Genomic DNA, 27,092 nt, shown 5'->3' with positions numbered 1-27,092 from the left:
ACATGTCTAAAAAATATAGTCAACGGCCTTCGCCAGTGTATATGTTTCAAATTTCACATTTCTATTTGAAGAGCTTATCACGCTAGTGCCGGTTGGTATGTAACTTCTGAGGATATTATGCCATTTAAGAAATGCACAGACCAGTCATAAAATATATTAAAAATCTCTTACTCTATGCGAGTCTAATGGTAAGCCAAAAGTGTCTAACAGAGGGCAAATAATTGTGTCGATCAAGTTTCCTTCACGACTAATGGAAACAACATGCAATCGAAAATCACGCTCGGTAGAGCATCATTAACGATGAATGGTTTTGTTATTTTTATTTATTTTTGAAAAATTTCTATCAAAATCCTATTATCTAAAGCGTATAAGTCAGAATTGCTTGCAATGCGATATGTAAAGTCTAAAACTGAGGCATATAATTTTGTCCTTGTTTTATACGTTATTTTTTGCAAATACAAGTTAGAGTAACTAGCTCAACCTGTTGCCCGAACATTTATAACGTAGGGTAGAATCAACAAATAAATCGTGACAACTTAGGTTTTTGTGAAGTGTGTTTGTTTCAAATTGGTATCGATAAACAAAACGTTTGCTGCTCCGTAAATACTTGTTTGAAACTCGACTAATATTGCACTATTAGTCCTCCAGAAGGATGTGTTGCGTGCAGAAGCAATCACAATACTAAGGGGCTGGTAGCTGTGCACAGCCACTTGAACCGAGTCGTCTTCTCAATAGCATATGCGTAAACCTGACAGCAGTGATCTACTTTCGTTTTAACTACGGATCGTTTTCCTACTTTTGTTGACGAATCCACGGTGAACTTGGATCTTGAACTCTTAAATATGAAATATCTCCAGAGAAACTAACACACCTTGGAGCAAACGCAGAATAAGGTCGCTATTACTTTTAATTTATGACGCCAACCTGGGGCCCGTGCTAACACCAGGTTCATTATATTCATATGTTTTCTCTGTTTCATATTCTTATCCACAACTCTGATACTACTTATATTAGGTTACGTTACGTTCCGAAATGATACTATTTTAAATTAGACTTCTGAAATTACTCTAATATCACTAACTCATACAACCAGTTGTATACGCCTTCACTATTACCATTTAGAATTAACAGTGTTTCCAATCATACTTATTTATTTCATACTCTTTTCATACAATTCCTTGCATCAACCTACGACTGTAACTCTAACGTTCTTTTTGACACTTGAGATACTCAATTCTTCCACTAAACATTCAACTCACTATATCATCTTATATCACAACTTCGTAACCATTAAACAACAAACATTCTTCATTTAAAATCGATAATTATTCATTTGTCTTTTTAACAAATAAATTCAGTGGCACTCTAAACATGGCCTTTCTTGCCACTATACATTTTTGATCCTTTTGTTTTTCATTTCTTGCACCTACAGTCTCAAGACATCTCTTTTTAATATGTTTTCAATTGACTCATAACAATTTACTTGTTGTCCACTTTTGTATTTAGAAATTATAAGCATATTTAAGAACCAAAACGCATTTAGCACACCTGGGGACCGTATGTACCCAAAGGTTTTCCATGCTCCCATATACGCAGACAGATGAATAAAGCTTGCTAGTTGGTAATTCCTAACAATGACAAGTGAGTTGTGTTGTTTTAAAAATTGTCAGAAGATGGCAGCACGATCTTTGTATTATTATTCTATTACAATTTGGATACTTTACTGTATGTTACTATATACATATTTTTGAAACAAATAAATTCTCTGTAGCAAAAAGTGTACTTCCTGTATAATATTTGAGAGGAAATAGTTTAATTTTATTTGTATTTCAAAGTTACTACTTAAATATACAGAAATAATGCGTTTCAGTTCAAAATTGCATTGAGAAACTTCTGTTATTCAGTTGCTGTGTCTCATCTAGGACTGCCTAAAGAAGGCGTTCCGTAGATGTTAGAAGTAACTGATTGCGGATAACTGAGGTTGAACCGGACGACAACCATTATGAGTATGAACGTGAATTGTCTGGGGAAGGGAAAGGAGACTAAATACCGGTAGCTGCAATGAACGTGACGGACCAATTTTTTTGATTATGATCCTCCGCAGCATTCTAGCCGAGGTTTACACATTTCAACAGGGTACGGAACAAAGGCTACAGGATTTACAGCTCTATATGGAAGAAACTCAAGTGCGCAGGACCCGTCAGAACACGACACATGAAGTGTCGTCAAAAAATTCAAGGAGCTTCAAAGCAGGGGATTTCATTACATTCAAAGTCGTCAAGAGAAACTGAAAACAGACAAGATATTGGCATTCTGTGAACTCTGGGAAATATTCGTTCTGAATTTTCATGACTTGTCCAGATCTGGAAATTTCTAAACCATGCATCAGTGCCTGGTATCTACATGTCGAAAAATTTTTTGTGTTTACATTCCAAATATGCCCGGAAAATACGATATAAATATTTAGTGTGTGCAATACTGAAACATCATATTCGTTCAGAGACAAAATATATGTTTGTCACCACGTAGGGCATGGACGAGAGAATGTAGGAGACCTAATGAAGTAACTTGTAAAGACATGGTTAAATAAGGGAGGAAACATAACTATGGAGATTTATTTCACAAGCATTAGGTTCGCCGAGAATTGCGCTTTCAGATAACGGTTGTGCAAAAGGGATAACCACGGGAGATGGCTGAAAGCCCTCAGCGATCAGAAAATATGTAGAAATAAGGAAAATGTAGTATATAGAAAATTTCAGCAGAATGTACCGTAGTACACAAATGTTCCACGATAGATAGATAAGTGTGTGTGTGTGTGGAAGGAAACCAAGGATCTCTAAACAGAATAATAAAATATAAATTGTGTTTTGTATGTTCTTCTAGTAAGTATATATATATATATATATATATATATAGTGTTTATTTTTACTATATTATAGTAAATAAAATTAAGATACTGTATTTAACAATGTAATAAAAATAAAACCTGATAAAAAGTGCCTACTAACAACGTTATTGTGTGGGGTCCGCACGGACTCCAGATTGACGTTAACGCAATCTTTGAAAGGTTGGCGTCATAAGGTTAATAGAATAATTTCTTGTATTTGTGTCTTGGAGATAAGTAAAATAGGGGCTCATATTTATTTTAAATTCTCACAAATATAGTGGAAAATTGTAAAACATTTCGTAATATAATGTTTTATTAACTTCTCAGCCTTACTTTTTTTTCCTTTCTAAGCAATTTATCTGAATTACATAGTTACTTGGCTAGGAATATATTTATTTATAATACAACATGAATATTGAAATGAATTTTGCATTTTTGAGTTTAGTAGTGCTTGCGTCCTTAGTTAACAGACATACTATTTATAGTGGGACGTGGAAATCGAACTGGGATCCATTTTATACTCTTCATATCTAAACGAATCTTTTTTTTTTTTTTTTTTTTTTTTCGAAAAGCGCTATGACTAGGTGGTAGACCAATGGTGAGGCACAAAGGATACTATGTTTAAAGAAAGAATATTTTATTATTAACATCTGTGTAATGATTTAATGTGATTAAACAAGAGTTTTTAAAGTTCTGTTACGAAAGTATGCCTCACAATGCCTCATGAGATAAAAACAGAGCAACCATTCTTTGTGTTTCAAGTATAATGGGTATTTTATCTTTCTCTTTTCAGGTACCTTTATTAAAATTACGTTTTTATGAAGCGTGAAACCGCAACTGGTGAAGTCTTTTCTAATAGTTAATCCCAATTTAATAATAATGAAATAAGCAGTATACAGATTCTTGAATATTGCTTACCAGTAATGAAATATATTTTTTAATGGAAATCAATATCATTATGGCGGATGAGTACGAAACTAAATACGAAGCATGCTCTGTCGAAACAGGATCTGTATTCAAGAGTGAGGATTATGATTACTCTGCTGAGCAAGATCCATTTGAAGGATATGATGTAGAATTTGCAGAAGTGAAACAGTCCCAGTTGGCAATATTTAGAGGAGAGGACCATACTATGTATGATACCGCAAGTTGTGTCGCAAATTTCGAGTCAGTCTATTTAGGAAAGCTGAAATCTGAAATCAAAGATGATGCTACAGACATAGATGTTGATGATGAATTGAAGATAGCAGAATATAATATATGTTCTGAGTCATTCTTAAGAAACGTAATGGAAGATAAAATAGGTGGTTCAAATTGCGGTCAAATTCAAAGGTAATTATTATTTTGTTGTATACAGGGTTGACGATTTACCTTTATGTCTTGGTAACTTGAACTAATAGACCTAATGCAGAAATATATATATTTTTAAAAAATATGTTGTTCATAGAGGAGAACATAAGAATGTTTTGTTCAGAACGTGTATGCTTACAAACGTATTATGTATGTAGCCTCACTAGGAATAATGTGTTTGTCAACTATTTTGTTTTTCAAACTTCTATGTTTATGCGACTGCATTTACTGTCTGAACTGGTCTATCTGAAACATTGATTTTGAAAATTCTACTCATTTGATTACCGAAATTGCAAATTTGATCGTAGGTTTTTGTGGGTTTTTCTGCTTCTCAACATTTTGTTTTTCTTTTCTCTTCCTCCTTGTGTTTTGTGCTTGCCTTTTCATCCAACGATTTTTGGTTAGCTTCGAATATCCCGAGATAATACAACTTTGGTTCTTTGTGAAGAAATTCCAACACACTTCTCTCTGCTCCTCTCAAAAAGATCGTTTTGATTATGAAGTCGAAACAAATGGAATAATACATAATGACAAGGAATGAAACGCAATCGGAATATCCGAATTATCAGCGGAAATATTGAAACATAAATCGGCCCAGTTAATATGTGATTTATGTAGTTTCATCCAGAAACACTTTGAAGTGAAAGCCAATATAAAAAAAAGAAATGTTAAATATTTTAATAAGCTTTTGTATACATTAGCTGTAATAAAATAACCTGGCACGATATTTTTCCATCGTTGAGTGACAATCAGAGCCTGTAAGGTCCAATATAATTCTTAGATTCAGCAGTACTCAAATGTCAACTAACATAATTATACCACTTTATGATTATTCTAAGTTATATTTTTGTACTTGTATTTTATTTGCGGTTCACTATTTTATATCACTACTAATAAATTATTGTTTATTAAGATTTTATTTTTATGCACATACATGTATGATACCTTAACACATTTTGAAACGTGGTGCACATCTACGTTTATTTGTTTGACAGCAATATTACCTTTCTATTTCATGCTTTTAGCTGTTTTCAATGCAAGAAATTCTTTAGTCCCTTATTTAAAGTGCACTTTTTTCTTTTCAAAAAAGAATTTCTAGTTGTCTGTAGTATGAATTGAATTATGGCGCTAAAGACTTTTAATTACACCAACCGAGAAAAGCCTCTCAGTATAATTACCACTATGTTACCGTGATGACTGTTTATTTACACAACGTGAGCATCCACGATACGGAGATTCAATAGTTCAATAACGTGAGCAACCACGACACGAATATTCAATAATTCATAAAATAAAAAGACAAAAGGCTATCGATTGGTTCACCTTTTATGTATGTACGGTATCATATGACTCAAAAATTCTACACGACATTTGGTACTGTTATAGTGTATAATTCTTTCCTGTTTATCGTTCTTTTCCTGCACAACCGTGTTTTAATATTAAGTAGTGAACAAACAAGAAAGAAAACTTTGTTTACCTTCTGGACGTATATTGTAAGGGTGGAATTACTCGTGAAGATAAACAGAGAATAATTTTTGATAAACTTAAATGAGCCAGGAGATCTTGATGAACAAACTTATTTTATTTACTCGTAGTTCTTACGAGAATGAGTCCATTGCTTGACTTTTTTTTTTTTTTTTTTTTTTTTTAAGTTATGATCAGCAAAGTAGTAACCACGAAGTTATGTTTCTATTTTGTTTCTGATAAAATTGTGTAATTGTTTCAGCCAATCTATAGCCTATTCGTGGAAGTCTTATTTTATTATTTTTCTTTCCATTATAAGACAAATCACTAAAAAAAAAAAAAAAATGGAAAGTATCTAAATGCGACATCTTCGTTCCGTTTTTGTAGGGTTCAGATAGCATGTATTCCCGCGGAACGAAATAAGCTGCTTGCCAAGAGCAAGATCACAGTAAAATACCTTTCTTAGGTTGTTGTTTATTTTGCGAGTTTCTAGACTTTATAGTTTCAGAGGAACGGCACTCATGAACATATATCCCAGAAATAAACCTCATATGAATTTGATTTAATATTAAAAATAAATTTCATTTGATGTGGATTAAAAAACAAGTTGACAGATAGTAATATTGAGATATACTTTTGATTTTCACAGAGAAATATGCTTTTAAGTGGCTGAACCGTAAAATGCATTTTTTTAAATAATTTCCTTAATGGTTTAAAACTTTAGTTATTTCCATTCGCACAATGTTAGTTGTAGCTACTTTCTTAACGTAGCTCAAGCCCGCTGGACCCCTAATTGGCGGTAACGTATGGATTTAAAAGTTGAGTTGATTTTGAGTTTAACGTTCCTTTCAGCAGCGAGGCTATGTAAGACGGGACCTACTGATTAACGGGGAATCCGAACCACATGAACTCCCGCCGGAATCGAACCCAGGTCTTCCATGTCAAAATCGCGTACGCTAACTGCTTAGCCGCGAAGGAGCTCTGTGGATTTAAAAAAAATCTATACACCAAAATCCATTCATTATTATAGCGAAAGTCATAGGTTCACGATTTGATCTACATCTAATGACAAAACTGATTATTTTATGTCACTAAAATATATAGTGTTATTGAGAAATTTGTTAAGAAATAGTTTTTGTATATGAGATGCCCCGATAGCTAGGATAAGGGTAGCGTTCTTAAATATTTCTCCTTCCGTCCGAGATCAAACCTAGTAAAAGTATGTATGTTAATCTATAAATCTAAGAGACCCTAAAAAATTAATAAAACCTTGCTCACATTCCTTTAGTTACAGTTTGCATGATTTGCAAAATGGAATAATACCCAGTATATGTAATCATTTGAAATTTAATATTTTAATACAGCTAATTCCAAAGATTAGACTGTATGTTCCATCTCTAACAACTTCTCCTGAGACCGTTATCTCGTATCCTTTGCTACTCAATTTTTCTCGCAGATGGTGGGAAATCGTGTATACTTTAATGGTTGGCTGTATCGAACTGAAACTAATCTCGTAATTTAGAGAGATTTTTAATTGTAGATATGTTTCCGCGTGTTCTTGTTGCTGCATAGGGCGTAAACTTTTCAATTTCTCTGCTCCTTTTCTGTTGCTCTGGGACTTGTGCTTTCCTGTAGCGATCTGTATTGGAACTGGTCAGAAATAGCCGGCCGTACGTCCCATGTAATTTCTTTTTCTTTACTAGGATAATGCACTTTAACACAATATATGTTGTTAGATGTTTCTATTAAAAAAAAAAAAAAAAAAGCAACGTTGAATATTTTAAGGTAATTAGAGTATATGAATCATCGTGGTTTAATAAATGAATTCATAAAGTTCCGAGTATATATTTTCACATGTTCCGAGTATATATTTGGTGTTATACAGATAACGAACTTGGGGACTCAATATGTGACGAACTGCCGTTATACAAACTTTGTGTGCTCACCAGGGAACCCTATGTAGTAGTGATTCAAACTATTATAGTTACCTACGTGTATATTTCCTAGAGATTACGTTTCTTACTATAGGTGACAATCGAATTTTACCTACTGAGAAGATAAGACAAAGATACATATGTGTGGGTACAACTGGTCGAACAGCAGTCTTTAGTTGTGGAGTAACTTTTTTGGTATCAACAGAAACTAATTTATCATCTTGTATTCCTATAGAAAATTTTTTCCAATACCGGTGTCGTGCTTTAGAAAACAGCTTGAGTTGCCAACTAACCATCTTAAAGAATGGAATGGAAGATAAATTTTCAACTTTGCTGGGTTAAAAGTAAAATGAATTCTTTTAACAGTAAATTTAAGCGATTATATGAGTATCTAGGTGGGAAGTCAAATAATGAAAAATAAAAAATTAATAAAAAATGGAATAATGTGTTTTGCGCAGTAGACAATAAACAATATATTTTTCAGTAAAAGGTAAGAATTTTTTGAATGTTATGAGGAAATTCAGCAACATGTTATACATAGTCGGAATTATATAAACTATTTGAAGAATGTAGTAGAACATCTTACGGATAATTAATGTTCCGAAGATACAACGAATGTGCCTACTATACTTAACTAAGTCAAATGTATGATGCTGTTGTAAATACTGATCAATAGGAAGTTGTGGAAGCTTGTACATCTCCACAGAATCCCAATGTAAGATGTAGATTCTTCAGAATTAGTCAAGCGAAATGGAAGTACCCCATTAAAATGCAAATTGCAACACAAGATCAAAATTGTGGTGAGAGTTATAAAAAGATAAAATACCAGAACAATAGCAAGGTATTAGAGTGCTTCCTCGTGGCGCGTAAACAGCGTACGAGCTTTGACATAGAGGACCTGGGTTCCTTTTCTGGCGGATCTCATGTGGCTCAGATGCCACGTTCAGCTGTAGGTCCACGTCTAGTGTAGCTTCAGTGGTGAGTTGGACGCTAAACTAAAAATTAATTAATAAATGTTAGGGAAGAGACAAAGTGTATTCGAAATCATTGTATATCATAAATTCATAAAAGGTTTTCTACATAGCATTATTAACCAAATTACCGATTAAATCTTTCTGGAAGTCAGAAGAAACAACGTGAAAAGGTAAAGATAGGGAACGGAGAAGTTGCAAGAGATAAACGTAAAATAATTCATAAACTGAGCAAGAAATTGAAAGAGAATTAAAAAAAGAAGCACAACTTTGTAACGAAATATTCAAGGAAAGTGAAATTTTGACAGCACCAGACGTCACACTGAAGAGGAAAAATATTAGAGTATGAGAAGAACATCCTTACGGAGACTGAAGTGAATTATAACGTAAGGAAGAGAGGCAGAATGGTCATGAACAAGAAATAAAGTATAAAACAAGAAAAATATTTCAACTAATGCAGTGGTGAAAAGATAAAATAAGTCAAAAGAGAATAAACGAGGAAAGAAAGCAAGTAATCAGAAAATGAGGGAAACATTTGAGGTGAATATAATAATGAAACTAGAAATTCGTGGGAACATTTCTGGAAGAGGCAAATATCAAACTTCAGGGAACAGAAGTTAATGAAACAGCAGAATAGGGAAGGAGCTAAGAACAAAGTACTCAATAAATTTTATATAAATCTCGCGAGCATAATATAAACAAAAATATTGAGTATGAACGGAATTGGTGCGACTCGAGTAGTAGTCGAAATTGCATGCTTTATTGCTTAATAATACGCAAGATGTACGATTTAATATATTATGATCTAGGATGTTTTTTTATTATTTCAGAATATTTGCATACCTTTCATATAATACGCATGATTTCTGGAGCTATTAAATTAATGGTAAGTATTTTGATTTTCCAAATATATATGGTCAGAGGCTCCACATAATTAGCTTAAGATGATACACATTAGTAGGTTACCTATTTTTTCATGATTGTATTATGGAAATCATTAGGGTCAAAGCAACATTAAAGTTATTATGATAGTGTTACCTGGCATTAGTCGTATCTAGTATATGATCGTAACGCTCCAAATTTGTATTTTTGCTTTCGTATTAAATAAAGGCTGTGTCCAGAATTGCATAGTTCACACTTCGAGGATGCACACTCGAAGTCTACAAATGGAGTGCATACTAAATAGTGTACACTTCGTCAAATTAGTTTTTGATTTGCACTTCGTTACAACGCCTCATCGTGGTGAAATATGAGACACTGATAGCAAAAGAAGGGAGAATTTCGCGTACTAGATAAAAAATTAACATGCATTTTTCATATTTAGATGACTGATTTTCCAATTATATTAAAAATATATATATTGTACAGATTAATATGGGGTAAAAATAAAACGACTTAAGAGTTTATTTCATGTATGTCAACAGTTTTAACTTTGCCGTACCTGCAAATATTGCATTTCGGAACTTCCACGCGCAGATTAACAAGAGCAAAGCGTAAAGGCAATACCTATATATAGATCATATGTGTGTCTGTTCTTGTCTTATATGCACAATCAACTCGTAACAGCATAAGAACCGCTAACCCCTAAACTATTTGCGATGTTCTATTTTTTTTAGGTATGCTTGCGCAAGTTAATATTTATTAATCCCCCAGAAGAAGAGTAGCAATGGTGATTAGGGCGCTGACAACACTGATGCTAAGTTGCTTAGGAATTTTATTGCAAGTGAAATAGGCAATTTGCAAGAGCATTAAAACAACGATGGTGCCGAGGGGAGAGCTACCGTGGCTCAAAACTACTTTGGAAGAGAGTTCATATTGGGTATAATTGCTTTCTGTACGGTAAATACACAACAATGACACTGTAGTTGTCGTAGTTGTATAGTATTGCTTCAGTTACAGTTATGCTTCCAGGCATACTGACAGTACTATTTTTACCATATTACGCTAATATTGAAGTTCCTTAGGTTTTACTCCTTGTTTGTGAATCTACAGATTTTATCCTTGAAACTTCGAGTTAGTATCTCCATATTCTTTATCTACACCAAAATTTTTCACTTACAAGGGTAAGAATAGAAGTGGTGAAGTTGAAGAACATAAGGACCAAAAATTACAGGGAAAAGCTATTATATCATTATGAAATTCCAATTTATAAGGATCACATATACCCAACTTGGATAATCCTAGTTAATGTAATATAAAAATAGCAAAAAGTGTAAGATTACTATCTTATAAGCCCGCTTAAATGGAGTCCTGTACATTGTATACACTTCAACATTTGCGTGCAAATCATTACGCTTTCGGCGCCCTATATCTCTATTGAAATACACCCGCTCTCTCTCCTACATGCTTCTCACTGCGGAATTAGTAACTCAGCAACGAAACAAATCCACTCGTTTAAGTATAACCATAAAAACTACTACTAAGGCGCGCTATACATTACGAGATCAATCCTAGGAAATATCTTAGGATTTATCTTCGGAAAAATGTTATAACGTATCTTGTAGGAAATCTTACCCTTGTGTGCCATACACGTGAAGATTTTTCCTGTCTGACCGAATGAAGTATATCAACATTGTGAAATAGTTCTATTTAATAAAAGTATAAAGTTGAAGAATTACTATGCTAACCACACTGCACATCCCACTGATATTAATATCAGGCGCTATATTGTTAAATTGGATACCTCTAAAAAAAAAAAAAAAAAAAAAAGCATAAGTCAGAAGGGTGCTGGTATACTTTTGGCGCACCACATTTTAGAAGATTTACAAGTAAAATTTAATCCTTAGCATGAAAAGACATATTTATAAGGAACAAATTTTTTGGAAGCAACATAATTAAATACAAAGTAATACACCTGTATTTTATGTTTACAACTGTAGGGTTACTAGTGTAAAATCATTATAAATGTTTTAACGACGGTTAAAATAGGTGAGACAATGTTTAGCAGAAAGGGTCCAGCTATTTTTTCTAAGAAATGCTACAATTTCGGTACTTTATATTCACATTAGTTTAGTTTAGGTTGGTTCAGGTTAGTTACGGTTATGTTATGTTAGATTATATTAGTACATGGGTCCAACACAATTTTCAAAAAGTGATAGAATTTCGCTTACTTCTATTAATATTAGGTTAGTTTAAGCTAGTTAACTTCATTACGTTAGATTTAGTTAGGTTGTGTTAGGTCTAAGTACTTGCATCTTCCATTTCTCCTGTAAATTTTGTATGTTCTGCTTACTTCTGGACCCCTTCTGCGAAACTTTTACGTAAGTGAGTGCATATAAAAGTTGACCGATGTTACTATTTTCCACCACCGGTGTATTTCTGCATAGTTTACAGAAGCTATAATTTATGTTTACGAGTGGAGCGGTACTACCACGATACCATGACAAGTGCTATTCAAACTCGTATCATTGCCAAAACGCACTCGTTTTCACTACATCAATTGACGCGCCTGGTTCCTTCGCTCGCACTCCCTCACTGACGCTCGGGACTCCGCTTAGCCCTGCTCTGACTCGGTTAAATAGCATTCGTACTTTCTAGAAACAACCTAGCACTACTTGGTTTGCGTTTTTTGCACTATAGTTTTTATACTATATATATATATCTTGACCCCGTATTTGTACGCAAATCGTAAAAGAATTGTAGTTTATCAACAATTGCTTTTGTTGGTCCCCTTCAGGGATTTTATCTATGCTATGTAAGATATTTTCATGTCGGTCAACGCAAATCATTTAGGAAATAGTGACAAATTATAATTTTTCAACAATTATTTCGAGTGGTACATCTAAAGTAAACCTGCACGATCAGAAGATACCTCATCATTTGTGTTTTCATTTGTTTTGTTTTCACATTCTCTCACCTGATGTCGCTTAAATCGAAATCTTACGAATTTTCTTTCCGAAATAGAGCGTGCTCTAAACAAGAGAAATCTCATAGGATCGTTCAGAACACAGGAAATGACATGGGATCTGTTGCCATACACGTTGAGATTTTGACTCTAGGATAAATCGTAAGAGGTGTCCTAGGATCTATCTTATAGTGTATAGCCGGCCTAATAGGAATTTTCTGAAAATTAAGAGACGGTCTTATGAAAAAATACAGTATGTAATGTAATGGCTCTGATTTTTCAAGAAATATTTGTTCATAATCGCTTCATAGTGGGTAAAGTAATGGAATTATATGAATTAAGAGGAAGACAAGTCTTCACTTTGGCCATTTCATTCAATGAACTGATTCGTAAGGAAGACAGAAAAGAACGTGCCCTGCGGGGCTCTAACCCGCCTGCATTCATTGAGCAATACTATGTGACTTAAATATTAAACTTTGGTTCAGAAATGAACCAACCTAGCTGGTATATGGACTAACAGGCAAGTTTTAAAAACCGTAACCGAAAGATCAAATCACTGAATCGAAGAATCAAATAATAATGAAATGGCCAAAGTAAACAGTTACCAAGAATAATTTGTGAAATCTTTGATAAATATGGAGAAAGAAATTTTTGATCTGTGTTTAACTTCTGGGCAGTTGTCAAAAGTGCAAAATGTACGATAATTGGCATATTACAGTCTCTCTCAAGTGCAAGGAAATATGGTAGCTTTGAAAGGAATTTGTTTAGAATAAAAACTAGAAAATTAGGCCTATCTACCTACGAATTAACATTTGCAGCTGTAGTTGTATCTATAGCTATAAAGAAATGAATAATCTAGATGTTCGGTTTTCTATGTTAGACCTTAAGATTTTAATTCATACGTCATTAAAATTTGAGATTTGCGTGCAAATAGCTGCGTTCCGATAGCCTAATTTCAATTAATCTACATAAACCATGTAATATTTAAGCACAAATGTTTTTATAGCATTATTAAAGAAACTATTTGGTTGCTTTCCTTCCTTTATTTTAAATTGCATTGTATTGTATACTAAAACCACATAACATCAATACGTTTGTTATTTGCGTAACATTTTTATATTCTACTTGTAAAATAACTAATTTCTACATTTATCACGTAAATTATGATTAGATTAGCCCACAAATATATTCACGTCAACAAATAATTATTAATATGCCTTTTAAATTTTTTTTAGGTAATTTTACGAGAACCGACATGTTAAGCATACAAGTGTACTAACGTATTGTACATCCTCGCACACTACGCACTCGCATCCCTGTGAACTTGTACCTTTTGACGCAAGCTAGGTGACGTCAGTTCCAGAAATATACGTACTTCGAATGCGCACTTGTATGTTTTGGACACAGCCAAGGATTTGGGTGTTCAATATACGATGATTTATTTTTGTAACGTAAATTTCTAAAGCACTAGGAAACACACACACACATATATTGTTGATGTCGGTCCACTTACCCGTGTAGGATGTTTGGTTTTTACGTTATTATTACGGTATATGATGTAACTAATTGTACAACCGTCGTGAGCAATAGATTGGGTAATCGTGCGAAATTTAACAAACATCTGTCAAGTAGTTCGAAAGTACAAGCATGAAGAAAGGAAAAAAAAAAGCCTTTCACGGGATTCTGCGTTCAGTTTGCTTAATGATACAGTATACTAATAATAGTATGATTTTCAACACTAATATATCTGAATTTTCTAATTCAGTATGTTATTTCTATATTCTGGTTGTCCTCATGGTTGGAACTAATCTGAAAACTTGAAAGTATCAACAGTATTTAGATAGATACTTGAAAGCTTAGAGTCAAGCAAATCTAGGAGAGGCTTGATTAACAGCAATTCATGCTTGAGATGATAATACTCCATTTCATAATTTTTAATATCTTGTACGGAATTTTTGTTTAAGTACAGTGAAACCTATCAACTTGGCCACCTGCTTATCTTGGCCCAGTTCGTCTTGAACCTGCATTTTCCCATAAGACATTCGTTACTTACCACTCTATAAGTTGGCCACCTGTCTATCTTGGAAGTTGGCCACACTGAAGCAATGTTTATCCTATGATGATAATGGTAAATTTACCTGCGTATCTTGGCCACGCAAAACACAGTATTGTTTTTTTTCTTAACTCTTTCGTATTCCCGTATGAGAGGCAGATGTTCTGTATTTGTGACTGGACACAAAGAAGCATAGATTCGCACGATTTGTTCTTGGAGGTCAATGGCCAGAACACTACCCTCATATGGGTGGTAAAGGAAGGTGTGAATAAGAAAAAGCACGTACAGGAATTCAGGAAATGGTTGTACGTGTTTGTTTACCCTGTCTGTTTTGGTAAAACCATTAGCTATATCAATTACTCTCATCAGTGGGGATCTTTAGTAATTCCGGAAAATTCTCAAGGTTAAAACTAACCATCTCAGTTGTCAACTATTGGCACCTGTTGGCTTGTCAGAAGATAGCGGAATTTTTGAGATATGAATTTTCTCAGGATTTTCTCAAAACATCTTTTGCTCCGAGGAAAACACTTCTAGCTCATTAACAAGAGGTAGTTAACTACAATATTAGTATGTGCATATCTGTTAAAAAGAACAAAACAAATACGTCTAGAATTAACCACCATTCAGTAACAACTGAAAATAAGTAATATAAATTGCATATGAATTTTTCAGTTTATAAGTTAGCTTTTCTTGTTTACAAACTGAATAACTCAGGGTGTTATAATATCAATTTCAATAAACTGCGTATATACGCTTCTATTGCATGCTTGTTTGTGTTATTGTGTTTTCAATCGGAACAATCCAATGTACAAGACTAGTTTTCAGGAAGAGAAAAGTATGCACATATATTAAAAATGCTATAGTAATATTTTCTAGTACTGTATATTTTTTATGATTACTCTATATACATTATTTATAAGCAGTTGTGCCACTGCTTATTAAAATTTTACAATCAAATAATACTAGATATCCTATTCTAAAAATACACAAATCACACTTATTTTCTGTAAGTTGGCCACTTTTCGATGGAACCGATGGTGGCCAACATAGACAGGTTTCACTGTACTTAAAGGATTTAACGGATTCCAAATGTGAATTCGGATCATTAATACCATTAAATATTAAAAACAATTTTTATTACTTGATTCCTTTTTCTTTTTTCTGAATTCACATGAAATCTTCGAAACAAGTAGTCTGGAAAATGAGAAAGAAATGCTGGAAAAATTTCCGAAAATTACGTTATACATATCAGTTATTTTCTCTGCAATGTTCATGAGTTTCTCGTTTCTTAAAAAAAATTTGAAAGTGATGGTAAAAGGAGATTTTTTTTTTTTACAAATTTATACTAGATACTTACTACCATTATGGCGCAGATGACATCTGATGACAAATAACAGCGAAAGCGACAACTATGGAGAAGTTTACATCTCGCTTATTTTTCCGTTCGTAATGGCGATGGTTTTAAGTTAAGTACCTTACACTTTAAGCCGATTCATTGGTATGCTCGTTCATGTGTGTCCGAAATATACAAATAACCCTTCGGAAGAGAGATATTAGGATACAACCATTAGTGGATGAACCAAGGGCTGTTTCTCAGTTATTCCTACTGACAAACGAAACTCCTCTACCGGTATACCGAGTGACTCCACGAAGTTTTGAGGCAAGCTTAGCATATTTTTGCGTCAAGATGTGTCCAGCACTGTATGTCAGCAAGTCCCAATGTACAAGCACAATCTACAGAGTCCGAAACATTCCTACGTGTCCCTGAATGTCAGAGGGTACTTTCACAGCGGTCCCTACTTCGGATGGATCACTGACATTTAAACTACTAGAGCCAAGGTCTCGTCAGGTATCTCATTTGCTACCGGAACCAGCTGTATGTCCTCGGCAAGGTAAATTTAAGGTGGTAACAGAGACTATGTTTAGATTTGAGGCGATGACAAGTCATTGCCTTTCTCTTTGGTTGAATTCAGGTCTTCCTACAATTGCATATTTATTATATCTTACCATAACTGAGAAATCCGCCATTACCATTTCTCCTTAGTTTTTACATTTTGAACCAAGAGGCATTGGGCAGAATGCAAGTGGGTAGTTGGATGTGCACAGAAATATTACATTCTTGGTAACATCAGCCTGGATAACTTCATGTGTTGTGCTGGTACTCGGACCCATGTCACATGTACGGTAATAGTATACTTTTATTGTGTAATACTCTGAGCTGTCTCGCAATTATATCTACTGATAAAACGATTTATTCTAGCTAGAAAAGGTCAACTGGTGTCCCTTTTGTCGAGTCGGGAGCATTAGAAACAGTTCACATCCTCCCTTTTGGTGACCAAATGGTACAAAATGTTGAGTCCCGTGTTATTGCCGCAACTTACAAATCTACTTATTTTTGGGGTATGCCTGAAATACAGGAAAATTTCCTGTCACAACCCTGTCGTCTTGATGTTACTTGTTTTGATGCCACACAGACTGCGGAAACAATAGTACATTTTAATCCCCGATCTGGTAGTCGTGACAAGAATCATCTTCTAGTAGTGTATGATTTTTTTCCTGTATGTTTGTTCTATTTGACTAGAAGGTTCAGTTCTCCCCACAAACAATGCTTCCCTCATATGTGAAGTATCACATGTGTGCAATAGGTACCCTCTTTTATCTCAACTCGTGCTCAAAAGATTGACTATGGCGGAGTTCGACATTATATGTATTATCTCCTGATACGCTTGTCTCGCCTTTCAGGGCTAGATCCCACCTATTAATATAATTTTGTGTGCCGGTACCGATTAACCGCTTTGCTTGTATAACCTCAAGCTGGACTCAGCGTCCTCGAGTATCCAGTACCCCTTTAAGATGTGTTCCAACCTTGCTGCTGTTGGATATATATTGACTGTTTAAGGAAGCTGGGTGCACCCAATGCACATTTGGATCAAAGTCTTGAGTGCCTCTCAATTTAGGCTGCTGGGTGTCGCTGCCAGTTTAGGGTTATTCTAATCTGCATGTATGCCGCCCGAGCTTTGGAAGGCAAGCTTACATCCCAGCAGTAAGACTTCCGATACCAAATCCCACTGTTTAACTACAGAACGGCAACCCCAGTTAATGTTGCTAAATCACGATCCTTCCTAGATCTATCGTTCGAAGGTCACTGGCCATTGTGTAGAGATACCGCGAGCACAGTCATTTTCGTATCATTCCGGATCATATGGTATGCGCCAGATCACCTCTTAGGTTTGATATCTTTCCTTTTACTACATATCCTTCCTTCGACTTGGATCGAAAACAGGCAGAGTCCTGTTCTCAATAGCTTTGCCCAGTTTACAATTGGGTACCTACCAGGCAAGGGAGATGTTCCCCTCGGTAGGTTCCTCCAAGGAATATGGAATAGCTTTCTTTTACATGTTTAGGACTATGTACACGTTGAGATACTTCACATCTTCTCCCGGATGCACTAATATTTGTGGTTCTCCCTTTGGGAGAAAGGCCGTGGTCTCTGCTCTCCCCTAGTAGGGTGCGGACCTAGTATCCTTTCAAAGAGCAGCATTATACACTTCATAGTAAGATGAATGATGTGGATGAACTAGAATTGGGTATATATTACAGCTTAATGCTAACAAGTGTCTAAAATCGTCTCAAATCTTAGTCCGAACATTAGTGTCATTGTTATTATAATTAGTTATGGATTATAGTTTATAAATTTGATATTGTTAAAGGAAATTCTTGTCCTTCTAAACACTTTTCGAAATAGTAGATCAAACATTTCTAGATGCTAGAAAACATTATTCTATCCTATCACAATGTAACATGATTGCAGGCAAACGAATGCTGTGATGATTCGAATATGCTAAGCGAGCTACAAGGCATCGTAATAACGTAAAGCGTGTAACTTCTAATGCAATTGCATAAAATAGCAAAATGTTTTTCAATGTAGGGTTCGTTCAGTGCTACGTATGCTACAATTAGTAACTATATACAAAATCTATATGAAGGATATTGGCAACATTCGGGAAAGCGAGTACAGTATTGTATTAATCTTATTTTTTTCTGCCTGGTAATATGTATGATATATGCATCGTTTTTTTAAGAAATGTCAGCTAAGAAGAATCGCAAATATGATTTTAACGAATTTATTGACGCGTAATCTAATAAGCATATTTAAAAATATTTGTGTTAATTGAGGAACATGAACAAGTAATAAATTAATTTTACAATGTGTTAAAAGCATTTTCCAAATTAAGAAATTACCTTGTCCACATGCTTGGTATAAGCACAACATCCATTCTAAAATATAGGTTTCCTTTTCTAGTCTGCTTGCTCTTCACTGTCTTAAAATTGGTTCTTTCCGTACATGTTTTTCCTTCGTGTAGTGCTAGTATGTTTGCCTAAAATGCAAAAGATCTCGGTGAACAAAACTGGATGCATTCCTCAAACGCACGGAATTCTCGTATAGAAAGAAAAAAAGGTAAAAGTAAATGTGGAGAACGTATTTCTAAACTATAAAAGCAAATATTACCATAAAAAGTAACATCGGCCATAGGTGTACTCTATGCCATCGCTATCAGTCGAGTACCATGCCCACAAAATTTGAAATGTTATATATGGCTTCAGTGTTTATACGAGTATGTGGAGGATGTAATCGTGTGTGAATACCGATCTGGAATTTAATTGCAATAGCTCAATAAAATCTATTGTTGACACATATGACGTCCAGCGTGTGTAGTTGTATTGAAAAATCTGCGTTAGTTCAACTAAAATACCTCAAAATGTTATCATTATGTAGCATCACTAATGAACCTTTATTTACTTATCACCTGTAAAAAATATTTTCGTAGTAAATATGCGACATGAGTTGTGTATTTTTTCTTACTAATTAAAAGCGTGGTATGTGACTACAGGATCAACTAGAGTTCACCAGTTCCTTAGTAACGTTTTCCCTCAACTTTCACTTAAATCGTGTGACAAAAGGGAGCGCAAACTCTTTTAGCCCGTATCACCTAGATATGATTCGTGTTATGAATTCGAGTATACATAGTAAAGACTACACTAGACTACATTCATATAAGTTGCACATTTAGCTTTAAGACTCACATAAAGTTGCATTACAGAATCGATCCAATCTAACAAACAAATTATGGTCTATAAGAAGTTTTGTTATTTCTACACAATAAACTTCTGGACAATGTCTAGTTCAGAGTTTAATCCTCTATACTAAGATAAGATGGAACTCGCTGATGAACAACTCGCGCGACAATATTTTTTTTCTACATAGGGAAGGATAGACGGTAAACAGTAATATATCGTAAAAGTTGTAGTGGTAGAAAAGCCATATAGTTCGATAAAACTGCACAGTAAGCCTTCATGTAAAATATACATATATTAGATAGAAAATGATATCTACTAAAACATTTCTGACATCTTTAGATCAGTTTTTAAACTACGATTGACTTCTGAAACGTGTAACTAATACGTGCATAATATGTAGCAGGTGATCAATAACGCAATATTTTCTTGTAAACTCTTGAGCTGTATTAGTATTACTTGGGTATGAAAGTTTGATTTATGTGCATCGGTTTTCTGAAAATTATAGTGTTCTGCTTATTATGGGTGCTGTATCATATCAATGCATGTATGCGTATATTATTAGTACTTAATATGTTTGATATATATTTTTCTTTTTCTAGTGAACATATTGGAAGCCATGTCGGAATGAGTGACTTAAAAACGCACAGATTAAGTACACACGACATGGGACATTGCTTAAAACTGGATAGCGAAACATTCATTAAAAACGGAAGCATGGTAGAGGACCAATCGAGAAGTAGGAGGGAGAGTTCCCAAATATGCCAAGAGTGTGGAAAATCTTTCACTAAAAATTCCTATTTCATCAGACACAAGGCAACGCATACCAACAACAAACATTATACATACCACCACTGTAACAAAAAGTTTCGCCTTAAAGGCTCCTTAAAGACCCACACATTAGTTCATACCGGAGAAAGATCGCATTCATGTTCGGTTTGTGGTAAAGCATTTGTTCATAAATCTACGCTGGATATTCATTCTTTAATACATACTGGAGAGAGACCTCACCATTGCCACCAGTGTGGAAAGAATTTTATTCAAAAATCTCATTTGATATTGCACAGTTTAACACATACAAGAGATAGGTCATTTGGTTGCAAAGATTGCGGAAAGACATTCAGTAACAAATCTATTCTCATCAAGCACATGTTAATACATACAGGTTTAAGGCCATTTGTATGTTACCATTGTTCCAAGACATTTTCTCGGAAAGCCAGTTTGAGATCACATATTTTGATGCATACGGGGGAGAGAAATCACTTTTGCCTATATTGTGGTAAATCCTTTACACACAAATCTGGTTTGACAAACCACACTTTAACGCATACTGGCCAAAGACCACATTCGTGCATAGAGTGCGGCAAATCGTTTACTAGAAAGAGTAAATTGACAGAACATATGTTACTGCATACAGGTAAAAAGCCATTCTCATGTACGGATTGTTGTAAAACTTTCGCACGAAAATCTTATTTAAGAGACCATTTATTAACCCATACTGCGGAGAAACCACATTTCTGTTCCCAATGTGGAAAGAGGTTCTCTCTAAGGTCTCATTTGAAAAGTCATTCTCTGATACACACAGGTGAGAAGCCCTACAAATGTAAGACATGTGATACAGGGTTCACCCAGATTTCTAATTTGAAGAAACATGAATTAATACATACAAATATGAAACCCCATTCTTGTGATTTTTGTGGCAAGGCATACACACAGAAAAACGATTTGAGGAATCATATGCTAATGCATACCGGAGAAAAGTCATATTGCTGCCAGCACTGCGGGAAAGGATTTGCTTTAAAAGCTGTTTTGAGGTATCACATCTATACTCACATAGGAGAGCGACCACATATTTGCGAAGATTGTGGAAAAGGGTTTGTGCAGAAATCTGCCTTGAAAATACATAAGTTAAAACATTACTAACAAAGAGCGTTAGGTCAGTATTGTGGAAACTCTTGAATTATACTGCAAGCATAGAATTAAGGACTTATGCTGCTTTCTATAGTGCCGGAGTCCGTTGTTCGAAATAGAATGGCCAAGTAGCTGTTCCAAACTGAAATTGATTGAAAAAAATCTTACAAATTTGCTTTTAAAAATATATTAAAATTATTTAGATAAGATTCGAAAGAAAGGAAAAAGATATAACAACATTCCTCCATCACAAGAGGAAGTTTGTGTAATATAATTTCTATAATGAGAGGTTTCTTTTGTTTTTTTCCAGTACCATTATTTATTCCTGAAACTCTCATATCACTAAATATGGTATATAAATTGATTTGCTATATATGCTGGTCATAACAGCATGCTTTAATTTCAAGAAATATTATATATAATTTTTAGTTAGAATTTAGAACTATATATAATTTTTAGTTTACTATTTTGTATTTTAAAAGAAAATAGTGGAAACGAAATAAGAGAGTAATTAAAAAGAAAGTGTAGAAATCTAAAATTTCCTCCTTTATAAGAAAATTCGAAGCTTTAAGCCTTTAATTGTAACTTGCATGAAGTTACTAAATACACGTACTCCACAAGTCCTTATTCGTTTTCAATAGATTCACATAATATCTTCTAAAAATAACAAATTCTTATCAACTTTAAAACTTAGATTTAATTGGTGAAGGAGATCATTAGAAGACAAGTACTGAGTAATTGACACTTTCCTATATTTTATTTTCTAATCTCCCATAACGATTTTGTTTTAAAGTTTGAGTTTATCATCTCTGAAGTATTTATCGGGTCTTTACATGCTTCATAGCATGAGCGATGTAGTCGACAATGACGAACAAAGAAAAGTTTATAAGTAAGCAGTGGCTCTCTAATAACGTTAGATAGGCTTATATACACGTCTTAATTAACTGATTTTATTTTAAGTTTGGGTTACCTACCATTCTACCAAATTTGTTGTAAGGTTGCCGTCAAAATAACAACTTTCGAAACTAGAAGGCGTCAGCTAAAAGAAACTAAGGGGAAAGATTCATGCCTTTCTTCCTTCAAACGACGCTGGCCAGGTTCGATCATTGTTGATGATTGATGTTGCCTTTATACCCAGGCTGTAATACTTGAGCAATAGATTGATTTTTGTTGTATACATTTTTGTTCACATATTCTCCTTTATGTTTTTATTTAAATGAATGTCCAATTACAACAACTGGTTAAATACATAACTTGCCATGGATTTTCACTCCTGTATATAACACAAACGTATCTTCATTATATTTCCTATTTTGAAATAAAACTTTAATTATAAGAAATTGTTAGATAAAGAACTTACTATATGGTTTCTCAACTGTGTATAAGACTGACATATTACTTATTAAAAGTCATTTAAGGATAAACAATATCATTTTGGTAAATTTGGGAAATTGGTAATACAAGAAAGTACTGAGTGAGTCTATGTCACTGTAAAAACTGCATTGTGACAAGCTGTTAGTTATTTATTGTTAGTCGCGCATGAAGGAAACGTAAATATATAGAGTGAGAAAAACAAATGAAGAGCAGTTAATTAAAAAGGAATGAGCAGGGTAGAGAAGGGTTCGGGCTAAGATTTCTTTAAATCCGCAAGATGCCTGAAACCGCCACTGATTAAGACCAATTCCCTTTCAATCAACCATCCCTCGTGTAACAATTCCTTTATTTCAGTTTACAGTAACAGAGCTTACTAATTGTGTGTACAGTTATTTACAAGCAACAGTCTTATTTTAGACAAAGAATTAGCAAATGATAGAACTAACATGAGTATTTCATTCAAGTCCAACCAGAGGTAATCTTAAAAGAAATAATAGCGTATTTCCTTATGGTATAAGACAGTAATCTCTCACCTCAACTCAAATATTTATCTATTACTCTTTACTACAAAAGCACGTTTGCTCCAAATTTTCAAATAAAACCTACATCTTATAAATCAATAAAAGTGAGCAAACTTTCCTAGTTACATCAATTGATTAGCGCAATTACAGATAAACTTTGGCAGATTATTTGATTCCGCCCTTCTTCCTGGTCTATGAATAAATTTATAAAAGTAATTTCTTTCTCTTCTATATACTAAATGAACTTCTACAAGTTATTATCCTCCATTCAAATGATACTGAAACATATTTTCTGTAGTAACTGTTAATTGCTTCGTCCCTTTATTGTTTATGTTCCTTTCTGCCGTGTATCATATTTCTTCCTCAGTTTTCCTTCCCATCTGCTGAATTTGCTGCTTTCCGTTCATTCTGGCTTGTTTCACTTTTATCTTCTGCTTTCCTCGTACTTCTGTGTTACCTGTTTTCTACTTTTGGTTGACTGCCTTTTCTCCCCTGCCGCGCTCAATTCTTCACTGCCATTAAAAACCATCACCAATCTGTAGTCGAATTTCTTCTTTCTATACCTCTTCCTATCTATTTTCCATCCAGCTCTGTCAGTGTGCTCTGTCTGTAATTTGTCTATAAAAATCCCACACAATTTTTCCTACCGCACAAATTTCTCCGTGACTAATACAGGCTGTGACCTGTTCAAACATCCAAATGGAGCACTTTTCTCAATGTGAGGTATTTCATATTAATTTTTCTCTGATCCCAATCCGATCGAATTTTGTGTTAATAAGTTAAAGCTATTCTGGATTCTTAGATTTCATTACGTTCTTTGCATCTCCCATAGCTGGTTGACCTCCGTCACTCCATATTTGATGCTCTTTTGACTCTATTTAAAGTTATACATTTAAGTGAAACTTTCTTCTGCTGAACAGTTAACCACAGACATACATTTGGGCGACATACCAACCTTTCAGGGTAAAGTTTTCTATATTTCTTGCATGTCCAAGTGGATAGTATGTTTCCTACTACTGCAAGTAGACTGTAATCAAGAAAACTAGCTTAATGATCTCTGTAATTATGACATTTGCGTCTGTTGATCATCACTATTCTGTACACGTCATGAGAAACGTAAGTTTTCCATTAAAAAGGAAAGAATCAACTCAGGTTTCCTCTGATTTTCCGCACTGGCGAGATGCATTGGCTTATGAAATGTTAGCTTAGCATGTACCTCCGTGACGCTTTGTTATTACCCTCAAATACAACTCGGTCCAACAAGGCTTGTTCCAAGTTAACTCCCAAATTGCATTATGATGCTGGCTTGCGTAAGGTTAAAATAAACTTGTTATCGGCTAATATTGTTTCTATTTCAATACTATGGAGGCGCAACCTTTTGGCAATCTCGTTTTTAATGACACTGAAATCTGAAACTTGAACTCCTTTATCTGTTCGAATTTCTTAAGACATACTTAGTGTACATAAATAGGTGAAGTCTTTATGAGCTTTTGGTAATACCACAGACTAAAAGCTTGCCCCTTTTCTATTGTATTGCAACATTATTAATTTGCACATTTATTGGAAATATTGCAAATATGACTGAAATTTACTAAATTCAACATCGAAATATACTAGTGAAGAGAACCAAGCCATCTTTCTTCGTTATGTGTGACTACGTGGAAACGTATTTTCACATTTGAGTCGAGACAAGTGTAGGCGGGAGTTATTTTACGAAATGTAAATAATTAACGCAGTATGTTGGTTATAAATTAAGCAAATAATGGAAGACTACCTGCAGTTCAATCTTGCAGAAATGTATTTACTCAACTCTAATCAGAGATAAGCTGAACATAATTCAACAAAGTATTAACTTATGTAACAAAACAATTATCTATCACTTGATCCTACACAAGTTATTAAAGGACGGAGATGCCTCGACTATAGTGCTCTCGCTTCTGGCGCTCTGAGTCGTGCTTTGACAACAGCTTCAGCATAGTGGGCTGTGTGGTGGCCAAACGCCATGTGCATGGAGTTCCTCGGAGTTCTGTCTAATGCTTAATACCATTAGAAGAAAGCTTCTACAAAATTTATACAAAGGGTTATTTACAAGCTTTCAGAAAACATTAATTTATAAGCTTAGTTCAATACTAATAAATAACCATTGAGTAACCTCATATTTGGAACTGCAAGATATTTAAATACCTGTAGAACAAATTAATTACCCTACATTTAACATAATGCGAAATAGTGGCTTTAAGAACTTATGTAAGCCCAATAGTTACTATATTTCAACCTGTAGCTATAAACTGTCAAATAATAATAGACACGATACTCACTTCAATTACACAATGCTGCACTTTACACGTAAATGATCAATGTAATATTTATTACAGACAATGGTGCGTTCTTAAAATGTCAGGTATATCTGTATAGGACTCACTCAGGGAAGTAATGCTCCCGGAAGTAGGAACTAAATACACGGTTTTGATTGGCTGGCGTTATCCATTTCTTGGCACATAGCTCACATATAGCAGAAATAAAATGTTTGCTGCTGTCGGCCTTCGTGGCTGAGCATGCTAGTGCAACGGGCTAGTAATGGAAATCTTTTGACGTGGGTTCAAATCCTGTCCAAGGAAAGTTTTTTGTTTTAAATTTTCATATCACTTTCACCATTAAAATAAGATGAAATCAATACTCAGAAAAGTGATTTACTTACTTTTGTGCAGATAAGTAGTGGTAGTAGTAGGAATGGGTTAAAAGCCCCGCATCTGGCTAGGTTAGCGCGCGATAAAAGTTACTTCCGGGAGTATTACTCTCCCGAGCGGGTCGTATCTGCACCCTCATATAACATATTATATGTGAATACAAACCTTTGATATTCAAAAGAAAATGTAAATTTCTGCTGAGAAAAAGTAGGACTGCCTTCTAGAGACTAAGTCCGAAAAACATGACTAGATTCTTACGAATTCCTTTAAGGTGGATAACTAGATGTTCTCGGTGCTATAGTGCAGCGTTGCCAGATAGTATCGACTGTTATTGACACCAGATAATAAAGGAAGTAATGATGGAATTCTGCTAAAGAAATTTGTTTTCGACTTTTGCCGCAATTCACAGTTAAGTTCCGCTTCTCAAACTATAATGCTAGAATCCAGGAATTTTCTTATTGCGACTACCACAGTAAACGTTCAAATTTGGCAACAACGCATTATGATGCTCTGCGCAAGTTTCTCCTCAAAATATATATCCTTACATGTAAAATAATATTTAAATAAAATATAAAACATAACACTAAAACGGTCGAACAATATATCTATTTCGTAATAAGATCGTTACTATAAAATATTTTACACATACAAATAAACATTTCATAAAAACTGAGCACTTCTAGAGAGATTTAACAGCAAGTGCCATCTTGGTTGCTTATTGTAAAACAAATCAAGTATTTTCTCTTATTCCTTATGCTTTTCGTTATCAGAATACATAACCAAATGAATCAGTATCTTTTGTTGTAGCTAATGCATAACTCTATATTACAATATAATATTTATGATATGTAACGTTTCATTGCGCAATAATTAACGGAATGAGCTAAAATATGTATTGACATCCGGGTGGTGATCCACCTTAAAATCGACTCTATTTCTGCATTTTTACCACAGCCAGAGTGGAAATTGAACGATAATATGGAAGTATACATATAATAATTTCGTTGTAGAGAGACAAAT

The 27,092-nt window shown here is 34.2% G+C and overlaps 1 protein-coding gene across 9 annotated transcripts in view; it reads left to right on the top strand.

Moving 5' to 3' along the window:
* The window catches only part of LOC145690745 (uncharacterized), a 40,608-nt gene that overhangs the window by 3,793 nt on the left and 9,723 nt on the right, over positions 1–27,092 (top strand). For 4 of the 9 annotated variants that reach the window (XM_081765939.1, XM_081765941.1, XM_081765940.1 and 1 more), the window contains exons 2-3: positions 3,681–4,219; positions 20,182–21,743. In XM_081765939.1, the coding sequence (XP_081622065.1) occupies positions 3,828–4,219; positions 20,182–21,502 (1,713 nt within the window). In that variant the 5' untranslated portion in view covers positions 3,681–3,827 and the 3' untranslated portion in view covers positions 21,503–21,743. Of the gene's footprint in view, positions 1–3,680; positions 4,220–9,436; positions 9,493–10,222; positions 10,446–15,863; positions 16,396–20,181; positions 21,744–27,092 lie in introns of those variants that run through there. The other 5 variants (XR_014132268.1, XR_014132267.1, XM_081765945.1 and 2 more) reach the window with 5 other exon arrangements.

This window comes from Thermobia domestica, chromosome 7 (assembly GCF_964235325.1).
Source record: "Thermobia domestica chromosome 7, izTheDome1.hap1.1, whole genome shotgun sequence".
Lineage (NCBI taxonomy): Eukaryota > Metazoa > Arthropoda > Insecta > Zygentoma > Lepismatidae > Thermobia > Thermobia domestica.
This window is presented reverse-complemented; position numbering and strand designations above follow the sequence as displayed.